The sequence below is a fragment of the Symphodus melops genome (genome assembly GCF_947650265.1).
Source record: "Symphodus melops genome assembly, chromosome: 16".
Lineage (NCBI taxonomy): Eukaryota > Metazoa > Chordata > Actinopteri > Labriformes > Labridae > Symphodus > Symphodus melops.
Window position 1 is genome coordinate 5,224,925 of NC_136706.1, and position 25,145 is coordinate 5,250,069.

General features: G+C 38.9%; 4 protein-coding genes across 8 annotated transcripts in view; 3 read left to right on the forward strand and 1 right to left on the reverse strand.

Moving 5' to 3' along the window:
- The first annotated feature begins 2,060 nt into the window (after nucleotides 1-2,060).
- On the forward strand, nucleotides 2,061-5,030 carry rx3 (retinal homeobox gene 3). The gene is made up of 3 exons (XM_079365016.1): nucleotides 2,061-2,491; nucleotides 2,788-3,023; nucleotides 3,875-5,030. Exons 1-3 carry the CDS (start codon nucleotides 2,230-2,232, stop codon nucleotides 4,322-4,324), a joined length of 948 nt encoding a protein of 315 aa, XP_079221142.1. The 5' UTR covers nucleotides 2,061-2,229; the 3' UTR covers nucleotides 4,325-5,030.
- Nucleotides 5,031-6,395: 1,365 nt separating this feature from the next.
- grp (gastrin-releasing peptide) lies at nucleotides 6,396-7,727 on the reverse strand. The gene is made up of 3 exons (XM_079365262.1): nucleotides 7,315-7,727; nucleotides 6,682-6,911; nucleotides 6,396-6,566 (listed from the first exon to the last, which is right to left on the reverse strand). The coding sequence occupies exons 1-3, from the start codon at nucleotides 7,469-7,471 to the stop codon at nucleotides 6,513-6,515; spliced, it is 441 nt and encodes a 146-aa protein (XP_079221388.1). The 5' UTR covers nucleotides 7,472-7,727; the 3' UTR covers nucleotides 6,396-6,512.
- A 3,724-nt stretch (nucleotides 7,728-11,451) lies between these two features.
- znf532 (zinc finger protein 532) lies at nucleotides 11,452-22,789 on the forward strand. Of its 4 annotated transcripts, none has more exons than XM_079364609.1 (11): nucleotides 11,452-11,697; nucleotides 12,271-12,603; nucleotides 13,165-13,872; nucleotides 15,438-17,772; nucleotides 18,087-18,265; nucleotides 19,132-19,308; nucleotides 19,871-20,033; nucleotides 20,264-20,575; nucleotides 21,030-21,142; nucleotides 21,337-21,475; nucleotides 21,595-22,789. In XM_079364609.1, the coding sequence occupies exons 4-11, from the start codon at nucleotides 15,469-15,471 to the stop codon at nucleotides 22,096-22,098; spliced, it is 3,891 nt and encodes a 1,296-aa protein (XP_079220735.1). In that variant the 5' UTR covers nucleotides 11,452-11,697; nucleotides 12,271-12,603; nucleotides 13,165-13,872; nucleotides 15,438-15,468; the 3' UTR covers nucleotides 22,099-22,789. The 4 variants fall into 4 exon arrangements, with proteins under 4 accessions (XP_079220735.1, XP_079220732.1, XP_079220734.1 ...); XM_079364606.1 differs by having other exon boundaries at nucleotides 11,453-11,697; nucleotides 18,084-18,265; XM_079364608.1 differs by having other exon boundaries at nucleotides 11,453-11,697; nucleotides 13,812-13,872; nucleotides 18,084-18,265.
- Nucleotides 22,790-24,626: 1,837 nt separating this feature from the next.
- The window catches only part of oacyl (O-acyltransferase like), a gene marked incomplete at its 5' end in the record, with an annotated part of 6,055 nt that continues 5,536 nt past the window's right edge, over nucleotides 24,627-25,145 (forward strand). For both annotated transcript variants that reach the window (XM_079364642.1, XM_079364643.1), the window contains one exon: nucleotides 24,627-24,783. In XM_079364642.1, coding sequence (XP_079220768.1) covers nucleotides 24,627-24,783 — 157 coding nt within the window. The remainder of the gene's footprint in view (nucleotides 24,784-25,145) is intronic.

The window sequence follows — 25,145 nt, forward strand, 5'->3', positions numbered from 1 at the left end:
TCTCTCCGTCTTTATCTCTCTCTCTCGCACTCTGAATAGGAATACCACTATGCAAACTTTACTCATGTGGCAACTAAAATATCATTTTTTGTTAGAAAAGAAGGTGAACTAACAGATAGGCAAGCAATTTGTGCTTGTTGTATTCTTCTTCAATTAATGTTTAAAAGATCACTTATCTAATTAATAACACTTACTAATCTATTTGACTTTTATGTATCCTGAAAAAATATGAACCTACAAGTAAGAACGTATTTGTCTTTTATCTTAAAGGGAGTAAATAAACTCAAAGAATAGCCTTCAGCAAGTACTAAACTACAGCCATGAGAGTTCAAGCTTAGCTTAGCACCATGGGGAAACACTTAGCCTGGCTCTATCTAAAGGTAACAAAATGTATTCAACTGAAGCAAATGTATTAAATGAATTCTAACTGAGTCACTGCTCCTGTACAGCAAATGTAAAGTAAGAGCAAGGAGACTGTAAGCTTAGCATAGACACACAACAAAACAGGAAACGTCAGGAAAGAGCTAGCCGAGCTCTGTCTGAAGGTAACAAAATAATAAACCAGCAAAAGTTAACTTTTAAAAACAGTTTGAGCCAGCTGAGTCATTTCTTACAGTAAACTGCAACTATGAAGCTACAGCAAAGAATTTACTTAGCAGCAAGAAAGAAAAGCATAACCTGACTCTTTACCTTCCAGGACCTATTCAGCTAAGTTGTTAGACGTATCGCTAAAGGAGTTACTGCTCTCAGTTCAACAGGTCGACTTTTAGTTAAGTTTAGAAAAGTGACTGGAAAATAAAAAAATATCTAGTGTGGCTCTGTCTAAAGATAACACAGTGTACCTATAAGCACCAATATCAGTTATTTATTACTCAATCAATGCAATGACCAAAATCGGACTTGAAGAGTTGCAGTAGTATTTTTTCCTTAGTATTAAATTTCACACTAAAACCTGCAAGACATCCGGTCCTTCTAAAATCTTAATTGTGGTATTTTGAACACTGGAGAGTATTAAAGTGACACAGAACCATCAATTAACCTACAATATATTTTTTGAGGTTCTGTTACTCTAACAGATAATCGCGCCTTGTGTGTTTCAGGGGGAGAAAAAGTGAGTGAGTCAACAAAATATATGACAAGTTTTGGTGTTTGAATAAAGTTTGGCACATGGGTTTGGAGCTAATTTAAGGAGTGCTAAGTTAACATCTCCCTCCCTGTGCCCCCCCTCTTCTGTTAGCCAAACAAAAGGATAAGGTCACCTTCTGTAATTAGGAAAAGCTAAATAGTTTTAGGGGTTTTAACTCTTTTGAGTAAAATCATGTAATCCCCTTAAGAAGGATTACCACACTGCTGTCAATCTTTGTTTGCAGTTAAGTGGTTATAGCTAACATTTGTTATTCTTTGGGCTTTTTTTTTTTTTTTTTTTTTTTTTTTACCATGTTTGACTTACCACGAAAAAGAAACTGGTAAAAGAGACTCCTAATGATCCAGAATGTTTTGTGATTCATTGAGGCATTATTTGATTGATTTTTGAGCACTTTAAAGTTTCGACAGGAGTCAGGAAGTCAGATTTTTGTTGCTGTAGGTCGATAAAAAAAAAGAAAACAAAACAAAAAAAAGAAAACAAAACATTTCCCTCTAAAAGAAATGTCTTTTGGGTTTGGCAACAATATCTTGACACTTTGATTAAATATTAAGCTGTCATCTTGCAATCCATGTCCTGACTACAAATCTTGTAATTATGATTTTGTTGTACCTTAATCTGTGGGCCTAATCTTCCTCTTTTTTTACAGACTGACATGAACATGACATCTGGAGGAGTGGAAAGATGGTTTTAAGATTTATGTAAGTAGGTTTAGAGCCAGCACTGACTGACTGATGGACTTGAGATAGGGAGGAGTTACAGGAAGGGAGGAGGCTGTGCGCTACTGGTCCCTGCATGTGCGCACAGTTACTCCTAAATCCAGAACCAAATCCATCAGGACGTCCCCTCTGTGACGTGCTGCGGGGGTGCCGCATGGGCAGGGGGTCTTACAAGAGGCAATACTTTAAAAGCCCCTCTGAGGATGCTCCCCATTCACTCGCGTGTACGTCTTTTGCGCAAGTTTCCCAACAGCTCGGCTCTGACTTAAAACTTTACCGAACACAGGAAAAGGGAGGAAACCTGAATTAAGTTTCATTTGAGTAATATTGGCTGTTTTTTATTTTATTTTGGACTTTAATCGACAAATGTGGCTTCTTGGATCAGCTTCCCAAGTGATGATGATGATGGATGAGCGCCTGTCTCCCTCCGCACGCGCCGTCCAGAGCCCGGGGGACAACCCGTCCACCATCCACAGCATAGAGGCCATACTGGGATTTAGAGAGGACACACTTTTCCACAAATCAGCCTACAACATGTCGGAAAAAGTCCTGGTCAGAGAATCTGAGCGCAACGGGAATGTTATTGTGACCCCGATGAAGAAAAGTCACTCCTCTGAAAGTTTTGACAGTAAGTCGGTTTGGTTTTCTCCAAAATAGAATTATGATATAACCGGGCACTTTTAAATATACACCCAAAAGATGAAACGTGGGTTTTATAGGGTAAAGTCTTGTTACTTTTTTGGTTAAACACACAGTAGTCTTTCTTATGTCAGGTGTCACTGTGTGCATGCGGCAGGCGCCTTATATTTTAGCTGACTATATATGTATATTTTTTGTGTTGTAGTGTATTTATGAACAGACTATATTTTAAAGTAAATGTGACACATTTTTTAAACTTAAAACTTTTGTTAACTGTCCACACAGGTGTTTGTTGCGCCAGCAGCGCCGCTGAAGCCTCGGTGTGTCCGGACTCACCGGACAGAGACGGAAAACTGTCAGACGATGAGAACCCGAAGAAGAAACACCGTCGAAACCGGACAACGTTCACCACTTTCCAGCTGCATGAATTGGAGAGAGCGTTTGAAAAGTCCCATTACCCGGACGTGTACAGCAGAGAGGAGCTGGCGCTGAAGGTCAACCTGCCGGAGGTCCGAGTGCAGGTAGGTCCCAAATACAGACTTTTTCTTTCTTCTTCACTTTCACGCTGCAGGCATGAATGGAGGCTGACAGTTCTGTTACTGAAAATGTATATCAGAACAAAAGCCTAAATAAAGTGTCATCTGTCATTTCATTTATCAAAATAACTATTCCACAATTTCTAAATGAATAGCCTAGATCTTTAAATTAAAGGTTTGTTTTTTTGGGGTTTTTTGCATCATCCGAATCAATAAATACATTAGAAATATTTGGAAAAAGTTTAAACATATTTCTTAAAAATATAGAAATTCAAAAACAATATTTAATATTTAAATTGTAGCATATTGTTCCCACATTTTTTTCCTCTAGCTTTTTAGAAACCCAAAAAGAGTGTACATTTTAGTTCCACTGAAACATGTTGGAGAAAAAAAATACAAGAAGCCAAACCCACAACTTTTTAGACATTAGGATTGACTTTGTTTTTTTGTTTTTTTTTAAACACATTTTTAACATTTAAAGAAACTGAAAAATGTTAATGAGTTTTTTCCTCAGATTGTAACGATCATCCTGACTCATTCATTTGTGATAGAAAGGCGATTGAATTCAAAATGCTGTAATGTACACCAATATCTCCCATTCCATATTTATAAATATAAATGTACTCACTCAAAGAGGATATTGTTCATACTGTTAAAGTAATAAATAAAAATGGCTGCTTTTGGACTAACAATTGTTGTTGTTTCTTTTAGAATTTTGGAAAAGTTTTTCTACTTCCCCTCTCCTTTTTGTTGACTGTTTGGTGACCTGGAGGGAAAGCGTTCAGGTGCCCTTGAAAAAAAATTAAAACAAATAAAAAACTTTAATTCCTTTCCAGGTGTGGTTCCAAAACCGTCGTGCAAAGTGGCGTCGCCAGGAGAAGCTGGAGGTGAGCTCCATCAAGCTCCAGGACACCTCCACCTCCTCCCTCCTCTCCTTCAGTCGCTCCCCCAGCAGTGTGCTGGGCTCCGGTCTGCAGCTGGACCCCTGGCTCTCTGCCCCCATCACCTCTTCTACCTCCCTGCAGTCCCTCCCCGGCTTCATCACCGGCTCACAGGGCCTCCCGGGAACTTACACCTCTTCTTCTCCTTCTACCATGCCCTCCTCCCTGTCGGCCTCCTTCCTCAGCTCCCCAGCTCTGGGACACAGTCCTCACCTGCCCCACATGGGCTCAATGTGCCCCCCGCCCCCTTCCTACCCCTGCTCAGCTGACCCCAGGAACTCCAGTATCGCCTCATTGAGGATGAAGGCCAAGGAACATATTCACTCTATTGGGAAAACGTGGTGATGCTAAGTGGAGGAATTGACTTTTATACCCAGAATGCTTCCGACTGCAGCTTCTGAAAAACAGACTTCATCCTTATGCTCATGGGATTTTATATTGGATGTTTTAAAGACTGAAATCTTAAATTGACATTCAGGATTAGAGTCATCCTTTCCACTGATGAGGACAGCACTGTGCTTCCAGTTTACCTGATTAGCAGTTATAAGCACACACAACATTTACAGGAACAAGAGTTCATTTTCCATTAAGTGTAACTCCTCCTGTCGGTACCATTAATTCAAAGTTTCTCTTTGAACAAAAAGGGCATTTCAAAATAGTGAAAAACATCCAGTAGGATATAAATGATGTCTCTATACGGCATAGAGGCCCCAATTGTTTATTTTTCTAAACACCTTTTTAAAAACACATTATATTGTATGAACCCTTTCATTAAATGGTTTGTTAACTGCATATAGATGCTAAATACGGGTGAATTTAAGTCTCAAATTCTACACAATTTGAAACTATTGAATGATGTCAGTGGATTTTTTTTCTTCTCCTTCATCTTATGTGTTCACTTTACATTTTGAAATTCATTCAGCTCACTCTTATTTATGTCCAGTGTTATGTTGCCATCAGTTAAAAAAAAGCCCTTCTGTGTCAATCACTATTCATTTTACTTTCGTAAATGGAGTCATCATCCTTCTTCAGTCATTGTCCCTGCTTTTATTCTGGCTTTTGATTTGAAATCTTAACAGATGTGTATATTTTCTTGATACAATAAACTTTATATATAAAAATGTATGAACGAAATAGTAGTTGATTATGCTTGCACAAAACATAAAAATGAAAAAAAAAAAAAAAAAGTTTGCATACATTGCATACGTACCTTCAATGCAAAGGTAAACATTTTGTAAATTAGATGATTTATGTGAAGTATTAAAGTGTCTCATTACCCTCTGAATGTCGGTTCAAGACAGCTCAGCCACTAACTATACCCCCCCTAGCGGTGGGTTCTTTAAATATGACTGTCAGCTAACGGGGGGTTGTTTTGACTTTCTTATTTGTTTTTATAAAACAACAACACTTGCATTAAAAAGAAAATGCAAATGTTGAGGTGCAGTTTACAGCAGAATTCCTCTTTCTTAAACACACACACACACATATATATATATATATATATATATATATATATATATATATATATATATATATATATATATATATATTTATTTATTTTATTTTTTTTCTTTATTTTATTTTTTTTCTTCAAAACTTAAAAAATGTTATGGGCTAAACAGTGCCACACAAACTGTAAAGGGAACCTGCAAATTAACAAATTTTGCAAAATTGTCACAATATTTTAACTTTTTTTTTTTTTTTTTTTTTCATTCAACGCATAATTTATAAAGCATGTGATAAAAGAGGCAGCTTAAACTCCCAGACTTCCTCCCTGTGTGTCACAGAATGAGTTTGTCAGCCCACTTATTTCCTCCTCATTAGCTCCTGTAAACTTTATCCTATTGGATGCTGGGATTAGACTCATAATGAAGAGGTGAAAGTGGCTTGTACCTCTATTGTTCGCCAATCATCCGTGACAAATGAGGACAGAGGACAGCAGAGAAAACTTTCCTTTTGGCTTTAAGAAAAGGGATGTGTGTAACCAAATTGTTTCAATTAGCATTTCCTATTGTGCTTAGACCCTGAGGGCTAATAATCACCACCATCACTGTCCATACTGTCCTAAATAGACCCCTGTGTGTGTGTGTGTGTGTGTGTGTGTGTGTGTGTGTGTGTGTGTGTGTGTGTGTGTGTGTGTGTTGTAATAAGAAGCAGAGGAATCAAAACTCACTTAATTTAACTGCTTGGGATCTGAAGTCTCTGTAACACTGATTATTTGAACTCCGTTACCTTACTGGTAAATTAAGCAGAACAAAAACAAAGAACCTAATGATGTGGATAATGTGCGTCACCTGGTGGTACTAACTGGTACTGCATAAATGGATCGTGCAAAACTGTCCAGAAGACATGAACAGAAACCTATATGATCAAATATTTAAAAAAGGCTGCAATGTAGTTTTCTCTATGTCACATTTTATTCAGATTTCTCTCTTGTTGATCAGAAAAACAAAACATATATACATTTATTGGGTTAACAGTGTATTATTACAGCAGAATGAAATAAAGTCAGAGAATTTTTTTAGATTGTTCATCAGGTGAACTTGTTGTCTTGCAGTTTCAAAGCCAGGAGAAGCAGGTGTGACATCTATGGTGCAGAGGTGAAAAGGAGAAAAACGTGTAAACTTAACATCGTATTTTCAAGACAGTGAAGTTAGACAAATATTATTAAATTAGAGGAAAGTGAAAATCTCCAAACTGACCTCTCTGAGATATTTGTCTATGTCCTCTTTTCTCCAGCCGCTGCGCAGTTGAAGCAGTCTGTCTGCCATCATTGGTTTTTGGTTCTTTGTTGGCTTCAGAGCTTCCAGCAGATGCTGCAGGTCTCCCTCCATCTCTGTGACCCCGGCTGCTTCTGAGGGTTTGAGGTAGTCACCGTTTGTCTCCTGCAGTTCACGCAGGCTGTCAGTGCTTTTCTTTCCCATCAAATGACCTGGAAGATAAACACAACAGGATGCCTAAAGTTCTTTAAGAGAGATCTGTTTTGGTCTGTGAATACAGGTCAGACAAGCAGGCTGCAATCTGTAAAAAAAACAAAACACATTTCTTCAAAACCCTAAAACTGATAAATGTATTTAGTATTTCTACTGAAAAGAGATGCATCTTTTTATTTACAAAAGTCATCTTACTGTTTCTAAATAACCTGTGAAAAAGAAGAAATGTGAATAAACTGATCCATCATGCCATACTTGAAGGTGTTCTATGCTTAAACTATACTCCAACCCAAGCAGATAAAACATTACATATTTTAAATTGTATTTAACAAATAAATTTAGCAAATTTAAAACTGAATATCAATACTGAAAAATCGCGTTTTTTCCAACATTTCCTCTTACCTACAGCCCAGTGATTACCGCGTGGGAACATTTTCCCATCATCTGCAGCAGGTTGACTCTCTGAGCAGAACGACATGCAGGGGATTGTGGCCAAAATCATCAAAACTGGCCACACTGGTCTGCAGGTCCATGGAATGCACATGCACAGTCCGCCCATGATCACACCAGAGGAAAAGGTCGGATAAACTCGAAAAACGTCGATATTTAGCCTATGAGCGGATTCTACCGTAGAAGAGAAAGTATTTTGCTGCCGACTTGTTGAACTTCCTCTCTCGGTGCCTTTAGAAGTGACTGATGTGAAAGTTAAGAGCCCCCTCCTGATACAGCTGCGCGTCAGCGGCTCTTTTTAAAACAAGCCCACTGGATGAGACCGTGATGACAAATTCTCTTTTATTGCCTGTAATTATTAGCATGGCTCGTTTCTGTTTGGGGAGAAATTGCAGGGTCGCTGCGGGAGGCGTCAGCGTCATTTCATGTTAATGGACCATGACTTCATGACTTCCGTCTAGAGATGGGGGAAAAGGGGGCCAATAAAACCCGCGATGTAACTAACCTATTCAGACTATTTTGATTAGATATTAGAAAACATAGAGAAGTAAATAAAAGAACATCAGCGAGTTGTAGTTAAAGTATTTTATTAACTTCTAAGTCGGCTACCCATTATGAAAGGCATATTTCAGTTCTATTTAAAGCTAGGAGGTCTGCAGGTCGTATAATTATTGTAATTTAAACAAGTTAGGATTAAGGTAGACAGTTTTTGTTTGTTATTATTGGACAGGTTAGCCAATACTAGTAAATTATGTATCAAACGGTTATCATGTCATAATACTTTTCTGACACTCTTTGTATGTTTCAATTAAATTGTTTCTATTTCCAAAGCAGCATACAGTCAAGCTTGCATTGTGATGGGTCAGTAAGGTACATAAACATTGTAGGAGTTGCACATTCACACAGAAAATCCCCTTTATTAAAGTGGCAAGGTGCAAAACAAACAGACAACCTCATGCTTTTTCTGCTACTCTTCTTCAATATCCCACTTTGGCATTGCTCAAAAAAACTAAATCAAAAAGTGTTGTATCTGCATCGAGGAGTCTCTGATGGATGAGAGTTCTCTTTGGATCATTCTCAAATGTGAGCAGCATTTTTCAAATCATTGAGCTCACATCTCTGAACAATTAGTTTGTCGTCCACAACTGATTCGAGTGCATCATTCATTCAAGGAAACTGCATGGTTTACATGTGTGCAAAACAAGAAGACCAATTCTCTACAAACCTGCATATACGTCAAGCTTGTTTACAGATCAGTTGATTCTCAGTAAAACGTTGAAACTCTTCACAACTTCTAAACTGTCTTTCATCATTTACGCCGTCACAATCAAAATAGTCCATTCAGTCATCAAAATGGGTCAGACATGCACGTATACTCATAAATATCAAACATGGGATGTTTGTGATGTCTGCTAAACAATAGTTATCAGAGCAAAGGAAATTATGCCAAACGAGATCGTTAAAATCGGTCAAACAAGATGTCAGGAATGTCTACAAACTATATTTTTACTGCGGACAACATCTGACCCGACAATACTGCATATGTTTCATCTACCAATACATTATTACGGTGAATTAAACCCCCCCCCCCTGGAAAGGTCAACAGTAGGAATAAAAAGATATGAACGTGGTGTGAAGTTCTCAGTCTTGGCTGATCTCTTTCATGGCAGATTGTTGCGGTAGGAGAGTACATGGGGACAAATAGGAAGTCCAAGCAGGTAAGTAACATTTTGCGTTGAAAAGGTTGAGAGTTTTCTCTGGGTACTCTTCAGGTCATAACCCCCTACACACATAAACACACGCAATTACAACCCAGACGGATATAAGGGGATGGCTCTGGCTCGTATCGTTTCCCCCGTATAAGATGACCTTAACAAAACGAGATGAGTCACCAGTGGTCAAAGAGCAGTATCAGGTAGGACACACAGGGCAGTGCCATCTGAAATATTTGTTAAGTTGACTTGTATGCAAGACAACAAGATCCTGCGTGGGATTCTACGTGTTTTGAGAAATCACTAAATAGCAAAGATAATAAATGTACAACTAAAAACAAATATAGCAAAGTAAATAAGAAAATAAGTGATACATTTTTACAGATTTTATTTCATTTTAAATTCAAAACGTGTCACACTGACGTTTATTGCACTGTAGATGTAAAAACTAAACGCACTGTGCAGCAAAGGTAAAAGCTTATCGCATGCTGAGACGTCAAGGAGCTATTAGTCATCCACCAGTTCATCATTAAGTTTAATAACAGCCACTTCTGTCTAAAGACCAGACCACGATCACCCTGCACACCAATCATTGCACTCAATCAAACCAGTCACAACCTGCAGGCTGCTAATTACACATGAATTCAATTCAATTAGCTAAAAAAGTTTCAAGTAAGTAAGTAAGCATAAAGTACAATATAATAGCTCTGAATGTAAAATCCAGATTCAACCTGAGGTGTATTTGTTTGGAGTAAAAACAGCAGATGGCGCTGTGGGGTGAATTTAGAGGGTGCTGCGTTTATGATTGGTGTATTGTGAAGAAATCAACATTAATGTTGTATTATGTCGTATTGACAAAATGTATTTACACCATGACACTCAATAAAATGCAACAATGACTAGTTATCAGAAATCTGCCAATAATATTACCGTTAATTTTACATTTACATTCAATTTCTGCTTTCTTTGGATTTTGAAACAGGAATACTAAGAAAAGTGCAACTATTATTATGCCAATTAAATTATTTAATTTACAATTAAGGGAACAAGAAGTGCTCTCATGCTGAAAATCTCAGTTTGAGTTGTGGCAATATTACCCTTTTTAATCTTCCATTCTTCTCAAATGCTCTATGATGCATTAAATGTTCTAATGGTGGGGTCATGGATGTAATGGTATTGTATCTATGAAAAGAAGAAACCTTTTAAGGAAGGCCTGTCAGCTGCAAAGTGTCAATTAGAAAGGACAGTTTCTCATTATGAGGTCTTTTGCTGTCGGTCACACTTGGGACTAAATCACAGAGCAGCCGTCTTCAGATGCAAACATATTGTTTCACCAGTGACAGATATTGAGAAAAACTTATGATTACATTAATTTGCAGATGGGTTAGATTGATTTACAGTACAGCTATTCAAGAAACAAATGCCTGTTTCCATTCAATCTCAATTCACTCTAAATGTGACTGATTTATGCTCTAACCCTCTCAAATCATGTTTTCCCCTTTAAGATAAGAAAATATGATTCCAAACAGTGTGATGGCATTACATATGATTTAAAAGGATGTTTTTAAAACCATTCATATACTGTATATGGCAGAACCTGTATAAAGATCCATTAGTGACATATTCAAACCAACATGTTTTATGCATGACAATATTGTCTGTGCCTTCTGCATACGTTTAATATATTTTCCTAAAAATATAAAAATAAAGATCGGCCATTTGAGAAACATAAAGATATCTGCTTTTTAAATTTGAAATAACATGTCAGTTTGATGCAACAGCATTAATACAGAGGGAATCATTGCTAAGCCAGCGTGGACTGAAAAGCTTTAAATTGATTAAAGGGAATTTCGACCTTAAGGGTTAATTTAATCACTATGATCACAATATTTTTGAAAGGGATAGAGAAATTACAGCTTTTGTAGCCCTCTTGTAAAATATTGGGTACATTATATCTCCAAATAGACAAAAGAAACAATCAGTGAAGGTAACATTTCTCTCATTAAACAATGTTTCCACACAATGAACATAATGTAATAATTGTGGTTGCATTTTAATTTCAAGGTCAAAAAGAGGGCTAAAGAAATGAGGAAAACTGGCCTCATCTTTGAAGAATCATTCTGTTGTCTCTGCTTTTATAAAGCTAAAACAAATACTGACTATGCTACCATTACGATTTTCTTTAATCTGGACTGCCTGAATGATCTCCTGCAGCATATTAAGACTATATTAAGGCTGCAGCAGTAGCTCCTCTTTTCAGCTTGTGGCCGCCATGAATGAAACTCACCATGATGTCATGTGACTGCGTTTCTGTCTGGGGAGGGAGCAGCGTCAGCCTACTCTGCTGCACTCCGCCTGTCTCACTGTAGAGGAAGGAGGCACTATGAGGGGCCTAGTATGACGTGTATATATATATATATATATATATATATATATATATATTAGGCTGTAGATCCAGCTGTCATACAGTGTGCAAAATGATTTAATTAATAAACCTGGCATGGTCCATCTTAGAGGAGGCTGATGTAATGCTGCAGCTTGATAGGTCTGCCAGATCTAACAAGGACTGGTAGCAGGCCAGAGAGAGGCAGCCTGAGCAGAAAGCCTCACTGCAATCTCCAAGGTAGGTTATGAAATACTTGACTTTTTGACATATTTCTTCATTTATTTTTGATGTTTAACTCATGTATGTACATCCCTCAGCAGGCAACATGAATAATCAAATCAGGATAATCATGTTTGTATATGTGAATAAACAAATTCCTCGTGTTGCCATCATTAAATTTTTGTGTGTGCTATAGATGTCTTTATGCTGCATATTTGTGCATGTAGGCATTTGTCCTGTGCACATTATGAAAACAGCTGGATTGCATTGAAGTTTTCTGCCAAGCGAGTTGACCTTGGCACTCGCAGGATGCTAAAGGGCAGGTTAGCCAAAGCTTAGGCCTTCACCATTTGTATAATATGCAACTGATCTATTATGTTTCTGATCACTAATGAACCACTGAGGAAGGAGACATATATATACATAATCTCAAACCAACATTGTCCAGTTGATAAAATAACAATATCCGATGATACAGACCTACAATATGAACACATTTCTGATCTTATCCTGCTCATTTCCTTTTCTTTCTCTCCCCCACCTTCCTCTGTCTCTGTCTCCCTCTCTCTCTCTTCTCTTTCTCTGCACCAGCTGCTGCTGCTGCTCCTGAGCCAGAGTGAAGAGTCCCCTCACCCCCCTGCACACACACACAGACAAAAGGCCTGCTTCGCCTGCTGAACACTGCCCCCTTTCTCCATCCGTCCCTTCATGCATGGCTGTAGTGGTGGCTTCAGGAGAAAACGAGGCCTGGACTGGGTCTAAACCTGACCCAGTGAAGGAGAGGGGGAAGAAGGTGGGGGGAGGGAAGGAGGAGGATGAGGAGGATGGGGACTGGAAGGGTTGAAGCTGAGTGAAGGCAGGTGCTGAGGCCTCTACAGGAAGACTGTCTTTTTCCTGGGTATCTGTCATCAAATCTGACAAAGGGTATGCCACATTTACCTCTATATACGTGCATGAACCTGCATGTTTGTATGAATGTGTTTCTCTGTGTCGACTTATGTGGGTAGGGGGTGGCATATGTTTGATGGAAATATGAGAAAGGGGGTGAATGAACAGCCTGTGTTTGCCCCGTGTCACACTGCTATGTTCGTACATACTTTGTTTTTTCATGTTACTGTGTATAATGCAGCTGGTGGCTTCAAGTCTCTCTTTCATTAGAAGGTAATCACAAGCACGTCTTAGGGTAGAAGCACAAGGGAATCTAAAGATAGGCCGACGTATTGGGTTCACCTGCAAATGCCTAAATGCTTTCCTTGCATTTCTTTTTTTAAATTTCATTAATACAGTATTTCATGATTGTATGTTTTTCTTTACTGATATTCCTTTTCTTTATCTGTTTTAGTAACAGTGCTTATCGCATCACCTTGTTTTTGCATTGTTTTGGATTTATTTGAAGGTCCTGAATCTCTAAGTACCTAAAGCACTGTGTGCGTTCCCCCTTACAAACACATACAAATGTGGATTTTTTGGCTAAACATGTTGCAGTGCTTCCTGGGAGGTGAGCACACTGCTCCTGCCTGTGTGTATCTGAGGCCATATTGCAGCAGCGGGCTTTATGCTGGGTGACCGGAACCAGCTGAAACCGGTTTGAGGCAGACGGAGGGCTGACAAGAACAATGCTGTCTCTGTGCTCCACTGAGGGATAGGGATAAACCAGGCTCTTCCATGGCAGCCATGGATGGGCTCTGCTGCCACTGTCATCCTTGCACAGGCACAAACCCGGCTGCTGCTTGCTACTGGCTTGCTACATGTCGGTGTGCTTCTCAGCTCGGATCATAGCGAGGGGGGCAGGGAGATTTAGGCAGAGATGAGGACAAGGGGACGTGGCTGGCTGGGAGTCTGTGAATCTGCAGCCTGCCTCACACACACAGACACACACGCACACTCATACACATATAGAGGAGTATGATCCATTTAACTGTTCATATTACAGTGCGTCGGTAGTGGTGCAGGGAATGACTAAGGAAAATCTTTACCAGGACCACAGCCCGCAATCACCAGATCCCTGGATGTAACCTGACCCTGTGATCTGGGCCTTCGTCTGGTTGGGAAGACAGGACTGTTTTTTTCCAGGCAGGGTGGGGTTGATGGCTTTTTGTGGGTTAGTAGTGTTGTGACTGTGTTTTTTGCAGGATGAAAGGAAGGAAGGACAGAATGTTTGGCTAGTGTCTGGACAGGGACGGAGGCAAGAGGGTGAGGAGAGGCTGTTTACCTTGTATATTTCCACCATTGCTATTTTACATTTTGTTTACTGAGATTGTAGTTGTCTTTAACACTGTGCATTGTTTGAAGGTGGTTGTGATGCATGTGTATTAAACTGCTGACTATAAGAGTATAGTTTTGTGTTGTCTACGTTTCAAATTTGTCAGAATTTAACCTTCATTTGGTGCAAATGTCAGGCTGCTGCTGTGGCTGTCATGGCTGTGACTAGCTGTTCTTTCCACCAGGCCTTTCTCTCTCTCTCTGCTGCAGCTTCAAAGAGCACAGCAGCCATTTTGCCCCCTTCACTGCCTTTTCTCCTGCCCTCTTCAACCATAACATTTCTCCCCTCGTCCTTTTTTTAAATCCTTGTAGCTCATTATTACAACTATCACTGAACAGAATATTTATATTTGTACAATCCAAGGATTAAACTACAAGATGCCTGTGTGTGTGTGTGTGTGTGTGTGTGTGTGTGTGTGTGTGTGCAGATGAGGTTTCTTTGCACTCGGATCAAAGAGCAGCACTAAGACTGCAAAGCTAAAGCAAAGCAACGTCATGCATCTTTTTTTCCCAATCCTACATTCATAATACATAAATACAAGTTGCATCTCAGTCCTATCATATTTTATCAACAGTGCTCACTGGATTAAGATTGGTGTATTTTGAAGTATTACTTCCACTAAAAACAAAGCTTTCCCAAAATTAGTAGTTTTTATTTGAAAGAAGCAACCATCTCGAGATACGTTCAATGTCACCTTACCAACAGTCTTCTTCTTGTCATCATTTCATATTTCATTCAGCACTTTTTTTTTATTTTCCCAAACCAAAACAGCTGGCAAGTGTCAAGCCACTGAGGGGTCAAATTGTGAAAATCACCTCAACATTCATCTTCTACATCCATCTTCAAAAACAGGGCCACTCTACTGTAATCAGACTTGATGCAGATGATGGCCTTGTTACAGCAACAGCTTTCCTGTAAAAGTTAAATAGGTGTCATTAGCACACTGGCATACTATGTTTTCCCTCCATACTTAATTTTTTTAATTATAGCAATCCTGAGGGTGTATTGATTGTAGAGGCTTTTCTGAGTCCTTAGATGAAATGCCATCAAAATGTCATAACTACCCCCTGTGTGGACCAGCATGTGATTCCCCTTTGTGTTCCTCAGAATCAGTTCAATGACGTCACCCAATCAAAGAGCAATGGTTCATAACATTCTTGTAAGTAAGTGTTGGACGTCAGCTAAACTCGCAGCCTGATAATGAAATGGGCACAGAGCACAAACTAGTAACACATGACTGAAACATCAAAGCAAAGAAGTTGTGAAGAAAAGTGGATTTCTGGCAAAGAGCTAAAAATAATTGTTCTTCTCTATGTCATACAAGACAATATGTTGGAGATATATGTAGGTGTAATTAAACAAATTCAGATTGTGTCACTTTGTTCTAATGCTTTTTAAATCAGATTAATCGACTGTCGAAGGGCGTCTGTGCACATAACATGCAATAAAAATACATTAAAACTCATTATTCTTTAATTAAATCTGTGTTCCCTAGGTGATCTCCTTATCAAAATAGAAGCAAGACTATGGGAGATATGAAGACACCAGATTTTGATGACCTCCTGGCAGCCTTTGACATCCCTGACATGGTGGATCCGAAGGCTGCTATTGAATCTGGTCACCACCACGACCATGATGGACAGCTCAAGCAATCCAGTAGCACAGTGACGATAGACGATGAGGCCCAAAACCCTTCAGCAGGACACGACATTGGTGTTAGCGTCATTGTCAAGAACACCCGAAACACAGAAACCAGTGCTCATGCTGGAACCACGTCTAAAAAAGGAAAACATATACACTGTCATTCCCAATTCCCTTCTGTTGGTGTTGGAAATGGACTCAAAAATGGCCTCTTGTCTACAACAACACCTGCTACCAGAGATGAAGGACAGCCAGTTAACCACCAACTAGCTACCTTCAATCAGTTTAGCCCAATTTCCAGTGCTGAAGAGTTTGATGATGATGACAAAATTGAGGTAGATGACCCTGTAGACAAGCAGGCAGGTCAGTCATTCTTAAAAAGGAGAGAGGATATACCGAATTCAGGATCGCCGTCGTATGTGGATAATTTTAAGCCAAATATAAGCAGAGACAAAATACCTAATAAAAACAAAAATAACAGCGGCACATTTAGAGGTTCCAGGTCTAATGATCCTAGCTTATCCAGTTTACTTGAGGAGAATCTCAAGGACACTACCTTCAAGTCGCAAGATCAGGAACGCACGGAGGCTAGAGAGCAATTGGGGCTCATCAATGTGTCTTGTTCGTCTCAAAATAAAGTCAAATCCTCTACAAAACTTTCATCTTGTATAGCAGCCATAGCCGCCCTCAGTGCCAAAAAGGCTACTACAGAATTGTCTATAACAGATTTTCCACACACACCAAAAGATCCCATAGTAGCCAATGATAAACCCAGAACTCCAGATAAGACACAAGAGCCTGAGTCAGCCCTAGAATTTGCAAAGAGGCTGCTAACAAGACAACCAGACAGCCCCTGTAGTGTTACTAGTGAGGGTAGCAGCAAAGGATCCCCAGACTCAAGCACAGACAACACCCCAGTTATCCCAAAAGTCAGGATTAGAACAGTTAAAACCTCTTCTGGCCAGATCAAGCGTACTGTCACTAGAGTTCTACCAGAGTTTGATCCTGAGGATCTAAAAAAAGGAGAGAATAGCCCAGCTATCATAGCAACAACCAGTGATATTTTCTCATTTCCCACAAGACCGTCTCTACCAACCACAGCAGTAGCTACAACTGGAGGCTATTCATTAGAAATGAACAAGCAAATGACTATCAAACCTGTTGCAACAGCATTCCTGCCCATCTCAGCAGTAAAAACAGCTGGTTCCCAAGTCATCAACTTGAAGCTAGCCAACAACACCACAGTTAAAGCAACAGTTATACCCGCTGCATCAGTGCAAAGTGCCAGCAGTGCCATCTTGAAAGCTGCCAATGCCATCCAGCAACAGACTGTTATGGTGCCTGCCTCCAGTCTGGCCAATGCCAAACTTGTTCCAAAGACATTTAATCTTAGTCATCTCAATCTTTTGCCTCATACTGTATCCTCAGCTGTCAGTGATCTCAAACAGGTCCCGTCCTCCTCCAAACATCAACAGAATCAACAACCACGTCAAGTCAAAAAGCAGATCATTCTTGCTGGCCGAGCCTCAAAAAAAGTCTCTAAAGTTCAAGTATTTGCCAGCTCACAGAGCTCTGTAGTGGATGCTTTTAATAAAGTGCTGAGTAGCATAAACCCTGTACCTGTATATGTTCCAAACCTCTCTCCACCAACCTCAGCGTGTATCTCTATACCCTCACGTGGCTACAAGTGCCTAGAGTGTGGCGATTCATTTGCTCTTGAGAAGAGCCTGACACAGCACTACGAACGTCGCAGTGTGCGGATAGAGGTCACCTGCAACCACTGTGCCAAAAGTCTAGTGTTCTACAACAAGTGCAGCCTATTGTCTCATGCCAGAGGCCATAAGGACAAAGGGGTGGTCATGCAGTGCTCACATTTGATCCTAAAACCCATTCCTGCAGATCAGATGATAACAACATCACCCTCAGCCGACCCTTCCAACATCACTGGTACCATCTGCCAAACTCAAGCAACCACAAGTCAAGTCCTGGGGAGAGTTGCTGCTGGTGGGTCCCAAACAGGAGTGGTATCCGCTTCAAGCAGTGTTCCTATTATGGCAGCCATGCCCTTGGAAGATGATGCATCAAAACTCTGCAGACACAGTCTAAAGTGCTTGGAGTGTAACGAAATGTTCCAAGATGACAGCTCACTAGCCATGCACTATCAACAGGCACCAGAGTCCAAAGGGCAGGTGTGTGTTTGTGTACTTCAGCAAAATATTTTTCAGTTGAATTCAAAATGTCTAAATGTCATAGAGTATGGACTACTGACACGATAATTGATTAATAAAATGTCATTTGTTATGAAGCTCGAAAGTAAGTTAAAAACTGAATACATTATTCAATAAACAGGCAAGATGACTCGGGTTTCATTAGCCCTTTGACTGCTAAATGTTGAGTTAAAAACACTACCTTTGATGCAAAGTTGAAACCCTCAGATCAGTGACACAACATGTATTTATTTTGTGTTTATTTTCTGTATCTTCTCTTTTCTGTGCATTAGAAGACATGTACCATCTGCCAAATGCTTCTCCCAAATCAGTGCAGCTATCTGTCGCACCAGAGAATCCACCAGCACAAGTCTCCTTACATCTGCCCCGAGTGTGGTGCCAGCTGCCGTTCTGTCCATTTCCAGTCACATGTCACTAAGAATTGCCTCCATTACACCCGTAGAGTCGGCTACCGGTCAGTGTAACTTAATCTTTTTTTTATCAATGTGCATTTTAGTTTTGCACAAGATAAACAATTCTTGTTTTGGAACAAGAGTAGTGAAACTTAGATTTTCAACTTTTGGGACACATTTTAGACAGTAAAGTAGAAACTAATTAAAGTTATTTACCATTGTGCAGTATTCTCCCTCTCTTAGTGGCTATCCAGAGACCTTATTATCTCCTTCTAATGTTTTCCTTTTTAAATTGCTAATATAATTTCTAATCACAGTTATTATCATACTGTTTTGACAATCCTTTACTGATATATTGCTCACAACCAAATTCTCCCCACCAAAAGCACCCCCTGGAACAATCCAGTTTTGGAAGAGTCATCCAAGATAAAAGGCTCCATTATTTTAATTAACCAATTATGGTTCTTTAACTGGCCTGATATTATTACACATAACCAGTTATTTAAATAAAAAAGAAAAGTGGCATTTATCGCCCTTCATCTGTTTTATGTGATATTTCAATATTCTGTGTTCTAACTAAAATTTGGTGCACAGAGAATATGAAGACTGTTAAACATTTGGGAAAACATACAGGTTTGTTGCAGAGTCAAATAAAAATAAAAAAACAAAATTTGCAGCAACTGTTTAGCTTAACCTAGCGTTACAGCTTGCACATTATTGTCTAAGGAAAATAACATTTATCCAACATGTAATGTGTATACTTGTGAAGTCAAGCTAGCCTTTCAATCAAAACGTTTAGAAGAGAGTACACCACCCAAGTTTATTGTGCAGCATAGAAGAGACACTGTAAAGGTAGTTTAAAAATGAAATTAAATCTTAAGGAGTCTAACCATACTAATGCATTTTTTTAAATTCATTTTCCCTACAGTTGTGTCCACTGTAGTGTGATCTTCGCTGATGTTACAACAGTTAAATCCCACATTCAGAGTAGTCACTGTGAGGTCTTCTATAAATGTCCCCTCTGCCCCATGGCCTTCAAGACTGCACCTGGAACGCACTCTCATGTGAACACACAGCATCCAGGAATGAAGGCAGGAGAGCCAAAGTAGGTCTACTCATGTATTTTCTACCACTGTAAACACTGTAGACTCTTCTCAAATACAATGCAAGTTTTACTTTTTACTGAACATACATTTCAGTCCAATTTAAAATTGACAAAAAAACAAGCTTTTGCTGAAAGCTTTTAACCAACAAACACAACAACACTCATCACACAATGAAATGTTATACCTGTGTCCAATTCATTTTGCTGAGGAAAATCATCCTGGCTAATTCATTAACAGCAGGATTTTTCGGTTTTAGACACGGTGGCTTAGCTTTGGTCTGTATTTTCCACATGGAAGCCTTTCATTTTCTTCCATTAACATTATGGATGCTAGTGATAATGGTTATAAGCAGGTGATCACATTCTACTGTCGTTTGGCCCTGCTTATGCCTGAGCTTAAAACTAAATTAATATCAGATGAACATCAATCATAAATATACTAGTAATACTTCAACCTTTCGTTTTCATTTAAACTGTTTCTTTACATCATATTATAACAATGAAGATACATTTATACATAAATGTTTAATGTGATTTCTATGTGCTGTCTTCTGTCTATTAGGTTGATCTATAAGTGCTCCATGTGTGACACCGTGTTCACTTTGCAGTCCCTGCTCTACACACATTTTGACCAACATATTGCCAATCATAAAGTATCAGTGTTCAGATGTCCGGACTGCTCCATGCATTATGCACAGAAACAGCTCATGTTGGACCATATTAAGGTGGGCATAAGCAGCTTGTTCAGGCATGCTGGACATTGATATCCATTGTATGCTTTCAGGCTTTTTTCTTTAGTCCAAGTGTTTTTTTTGGTGATGTAGTAAATAGGTTATTACTCTCTTTATTTTGGTTTTCACAATGTTATCATGGAGATAAGCCTTGAAATGTTTAACATGAGTCCTTTTGGGTTTCTTGGTTAATAATTCTTAATGTATATACTGATCTCTGGCAGGCCATCCATGGAACCTTAAAGACTATCGAGGGTCCACCAAACTTGGGCATCAACCTCCCTCTCAGCACCAAGCCAACTAACTCTAACTGTACCAACAGCCCCAGTAATACTAACAACAAAGAAGGAGGAAATGTAAAAAGGCAAGAGAAGGGAGAGAAGAAACCTACATCCTCACCCCTAAAGAAAACAAATGTTAACTCATCTGTTGACCTCAAGAACTCAACCAGCTCAGGATACACATGTGGAGAGTGCAACAACCTCTTCAGTTCCAGAGAGGTTTTTGTTGCTCACATGAGGCATGAGCACAGCAAGGTTAGTATTCAAACAAGTTCACTGCCTATTTGGATGTCACACAAGTGTCATTCCTTGTCACGATATGAAGCTATGAACTTTTTTTCTTGTGCAAAAAAAACAAACAAACAATATTTCAGCTATTTATTTTCAAAAAGATTGTCAGACTTAGATCACGATCATTCCTTGTCACTGAATGAAACTATGAGTTACCCAAAGTGTGCTAACATTAGGCTGCTAACACGACAATGTAGTCCACAGGCATTCATCTCAAGCAAAGGACATTTTTGTCCGCCTTTTACGGTTCATGGTGTTAAATTATGGTGCCTTTTAATTTATAAGTCCTTTGTGTGAAAGCAAATGAAGAGGGGTTATAGGTGTGTCACTATTTATTTTGGCCACCATTAGTCCTAGGGTTGTATCATGATCATTAGCTGACTGTTTTTTTATTTCATTTAATATCCTAAAATTGCAGATACTGAAGAAACATCCATGTCGTCAATGTGACAAGTCCTTCAGCTCCTCCCACAGTTTATGCCGACACAACCGTCTAAAACACAAGGGACTAAAGAAGATCTACACATGTCCGTGAGTTCACACCCAGTGTTTTGTCCACAATACGTTGCATCGAATCTCTAAGTCCCTGCAACAGTTCCAAGATCATAAAAAGGGGAATGTAAACACAATTTTCCAAAGTAAAACAAAAGAGAAATACTTTGTCTGCAAAAAAATACAAGACAAAACCTGCTTGCCATATTTGTTATTGTGTTGTACCTTGACAGGCACTGTCCAGCTCTAAGTCAGCCATTCACTAAAAGAGTGCTGCTGGATCAGCACATTCAGCTGACGCATGAAGTCAAAGACCCAGAAGGGAAGACCGCCAACTCCAATAATAAGGACACTTTTCCTGTCAAGGAAAAGGTAAAATGTCAGAACAAAAAATAAACAAATAAATCAGACAAGGAAGTGCTCCTTGTGCATCTGAATTGAGGGTACATTCCATAGTATTTCCTAACTTATCAATCATTTCCTCTCAACAGACTCGAAGCCCTAAAAGAAAACCAGAAGAAGATAAGGGCCCCCCTGGGTTGAACTGCAGGGGCTCTGACTCCCAGCCGTTGAAGAGGCTCAAGGTGAATATTCTCAAAATTCACAAGTGTGCCGTTTGCGGCTTCACCACAGAAGACATCATGGCGTTCCACGAGCACATTCCCCAGCACAAGTCTGATGGCTCATCCTACCAATGTCGGGAGTGCGGCTTTTGCTACACCTCCCCCCGCTCGCTGGCCCGCCACCTCTTCATAGTCCATCGGCTAAAGGAGTCACAGGGTCTCGCTCGCTACAACGGACGAGGCAGGGAAGATGACGAGAGTCAGAGAGAGAACCAGCTGGATGTCACAGACGAGAACAATGACGGGACACCAAATACTAAGTGTAAAGTTTGTGGGAAGAAGTTCGAAACAGAGGGAAATCTGAACACTCACATGCGGACACATGGGATGGCGTTTATAAAGTCGAAAAGACTGAGCGCGGTTGATAAGTGAGAGGAACACATTCCATAAGAAGCCAAACTGTATAAGGTTAAAACAGACAACCTACGGTACCGTCATTACTTGTAGTAATGCTGCATACACATGATGTACAATAGAGCACTACTATATGTAAACAGTATAAAGTGAAGGAAAAAAAAGTAATATATGTCAAAGTCACTTCACGTGTCTTAAAGTAAACTAAAAAAGATAGTTTTTGGTACACATAGATGAATAGATCTTTTTTATAACAGAGATTTGTTTTTATTTTCACAGATTCCATCGTTGTTTACTCGCTATGTCTCGGTAAAAAAAGGTTGTTATGGGATTAATCCTCATAAGGTTAATAGTGATCTGAATCTTAAAAGCTGATAAAGTCCAATGAATGTCTGAAAGAAAAAAAGAAACATGTTGAACTTTCCTTTTAACAGTGCAAGCTAAAGTCTTAGGAGGCAGAACTTTTTTTTGTTTACAACTTTTTTATTTAATGGAAAACCTACATATCTGTCTGATCCCCACAAAGAGTCTTAAGTCGAACTCTTGCTTTAGTGTATTTCTGAAACATCCTCCTAAAATCAAATCTCAGAATTATCTCGGGACTTCAATTCTATTAAATTTCACAAGATTTCAGACGATCAGAAAACGATGAAATCTACTGTATACTTAAAACATTTGATATAACTTTATATATTTAATGGATTAACAACAGTTTATCAGAAGTCAGATGAATTTACTGAACATGAAGTTTAAGGGCCCCAAATTCACGGGGGATTATTTCAGGCATTTCACCTCAAAATATGATCTCTTTTTTTTTAATATATATATACAAATCAACCAATCTATCAGCTATTTATTTTCTAAAAGATTGTCAGAATTTTTAATGTTTTATTTGTGTCTTCTTCTACACTCTATGGCAGCTCTTTGTGATTAAAAGATAATTTTAAAGCATTTATTTACCTAAATATTTTAAATCTAAGATGCAAAGCACTTACCTTTTTGACTTGTAAGGGTCAGAATTTTATCTCCATTATGAGGTGCTTTGGTTTGATGGCATGAATGAAAACTTTTGACAGGAAAAACACTGAGGAAAAAAACGTAAACAAATGTAAACTCACTTCTGATATGGACTTTGTCAGAAGACAACTGGTTAAAATAATAACTGAAAAACCAAGGAATCTAGGGTGGGATACTGTAAAGATTGTTTTTCATAGCTTTTTTCATTAAGCATTCCTAAAAAAAACATTGTTTAGTTTTTGACAGTCCTTTTTTCTACTCTGACAATAAGACTCATGCTGTAAAACTGCATGTGAGAGGCAGTCTGTGAACTAGTTAGAATGTGTCTGCTGCTGCTGCTGTCTTTAAACATATCTGATGCTGGTGTAAAAAGCCGTTCTCTATGTCAATATATAAATAAAACCTGCCAGGAGAAGGTGTGGTGTCCCCTGCACAAGAGTATTCAGATCTTCTCATGGGAAAAAAATCCAAAACCCTTTTGTGATCATTCAAACTCGTGCTCGCAAAATGGTGTGCATCATGAATAATCATCAAAATGAAATGTTTTGGAAAAGGAACTTCAAGATTCCCAATTTGTTTTCTTTCAAAAAAAATAGCTCTTTCTTGTTGATTTCTTCAAAATGGAGCAATGTAGCTTAAATTTCACTTTTAATGGACATATATTTGGTCATTGTGTCAACACCTTTTGTATCTTTGGTAGTAAAAGTGTGCATGTTTGCACCAACTGGCAAAAGAAAATGTGCAAATATTGAGAAAAAGAAAGTGTCTGCTGGCTTAATAATATGATGCTACTCTAGTTCAGAGGTAACAGTTACAAAAAACAAATACTTTACACCATTATGAGAAATAACAGATTTATTTCTAATGACTTGTAATCAGTTCAAGTGACACAGTTGATCAAGGTTTGCTCCAAAAATTAGCAATTTAATCTCCTCAGCATGATCAACAAGTCACAATTAATCAGAAAGTGGATGCGTTATATTGCGTTGTGTTCATGTGAGTGTGTCTGTCTGGGAAATATGTCAGGGCACCTCATCTTAGTTTTAAAGACAAGCTCGCCCTCCAGTGGTCAGTGTTGCACTAATTCAATAACTCACCTGTTAGTAGTATGAAACAAATAAGAAAGGATTTCAGTAAAAAACAAACAAAAAAAAAACTGTTCAGATGAAACATCTCACGTAAGAAACGTAAGAGTACCACTGAGTTTGATCCAGAACAAATACACAGTGTGATGATCATATGAAAGACCCAGTATACAAAGCTTGGTTCTATTGTAAAAGATTTGTTGGTCAGGTGGTGTTGATGGGAGAACCTTCATTTAATTATTCTGATCCAGTGTTATGTGTTATCCTCCCATGTAACCCAATCCTGGTCACACCTGATGTAGAGAACCAGGTGGAGACAACCTGCATTTGTCAAAGTACTCAATCCATCCCTAAATGAATTTCATGCTACCTTTGTGATGACGATGTTTCCCTACAATGTTATTTAAACACATACTCTGTCAGAAAATGCATTGCGCCCTGAAAATGGCCCTGAGTTCAGTGGTGTTACTTGTATTTGCAGGGTGCAGCTTAGCCTTGGAAAACACACAGGATTTTAATGTGTCTCAAAGGTGTATGGCGGATACCACCACTCTCCTCTGGGAAATCAACCAGGACAGGCCGAAGGACTATGCTGTTCTCAGTAAGTGTCGCTGTGTTTTAAGAGTACATTTCTTACTGTACATTTAAGTTGTACAGTCACTTGTCATGGAATAAAGTTTTTTTTAATTGAATTGAATTGAATAGTTCAAAACCAGTCAGACGGGCAATCTATGGGAAATTATATAAGAAAAAAGGCATTGATCAACTTACATTGCAAAAATCGCACTTAAGGATAAACTTTTGGATAAAACACCTACATGGAAGGCCTACTCTTTTTTTCCTCCTTCTCTGAAAGTACAGCATCAGGACTAACAGTCTGCCAACTCCAGAGAAGGTTCAAGGGACAATCAATATAGAGATGGTTAAAATTAGTTCAGTTATTTTAATTGCTGACGGGACTTT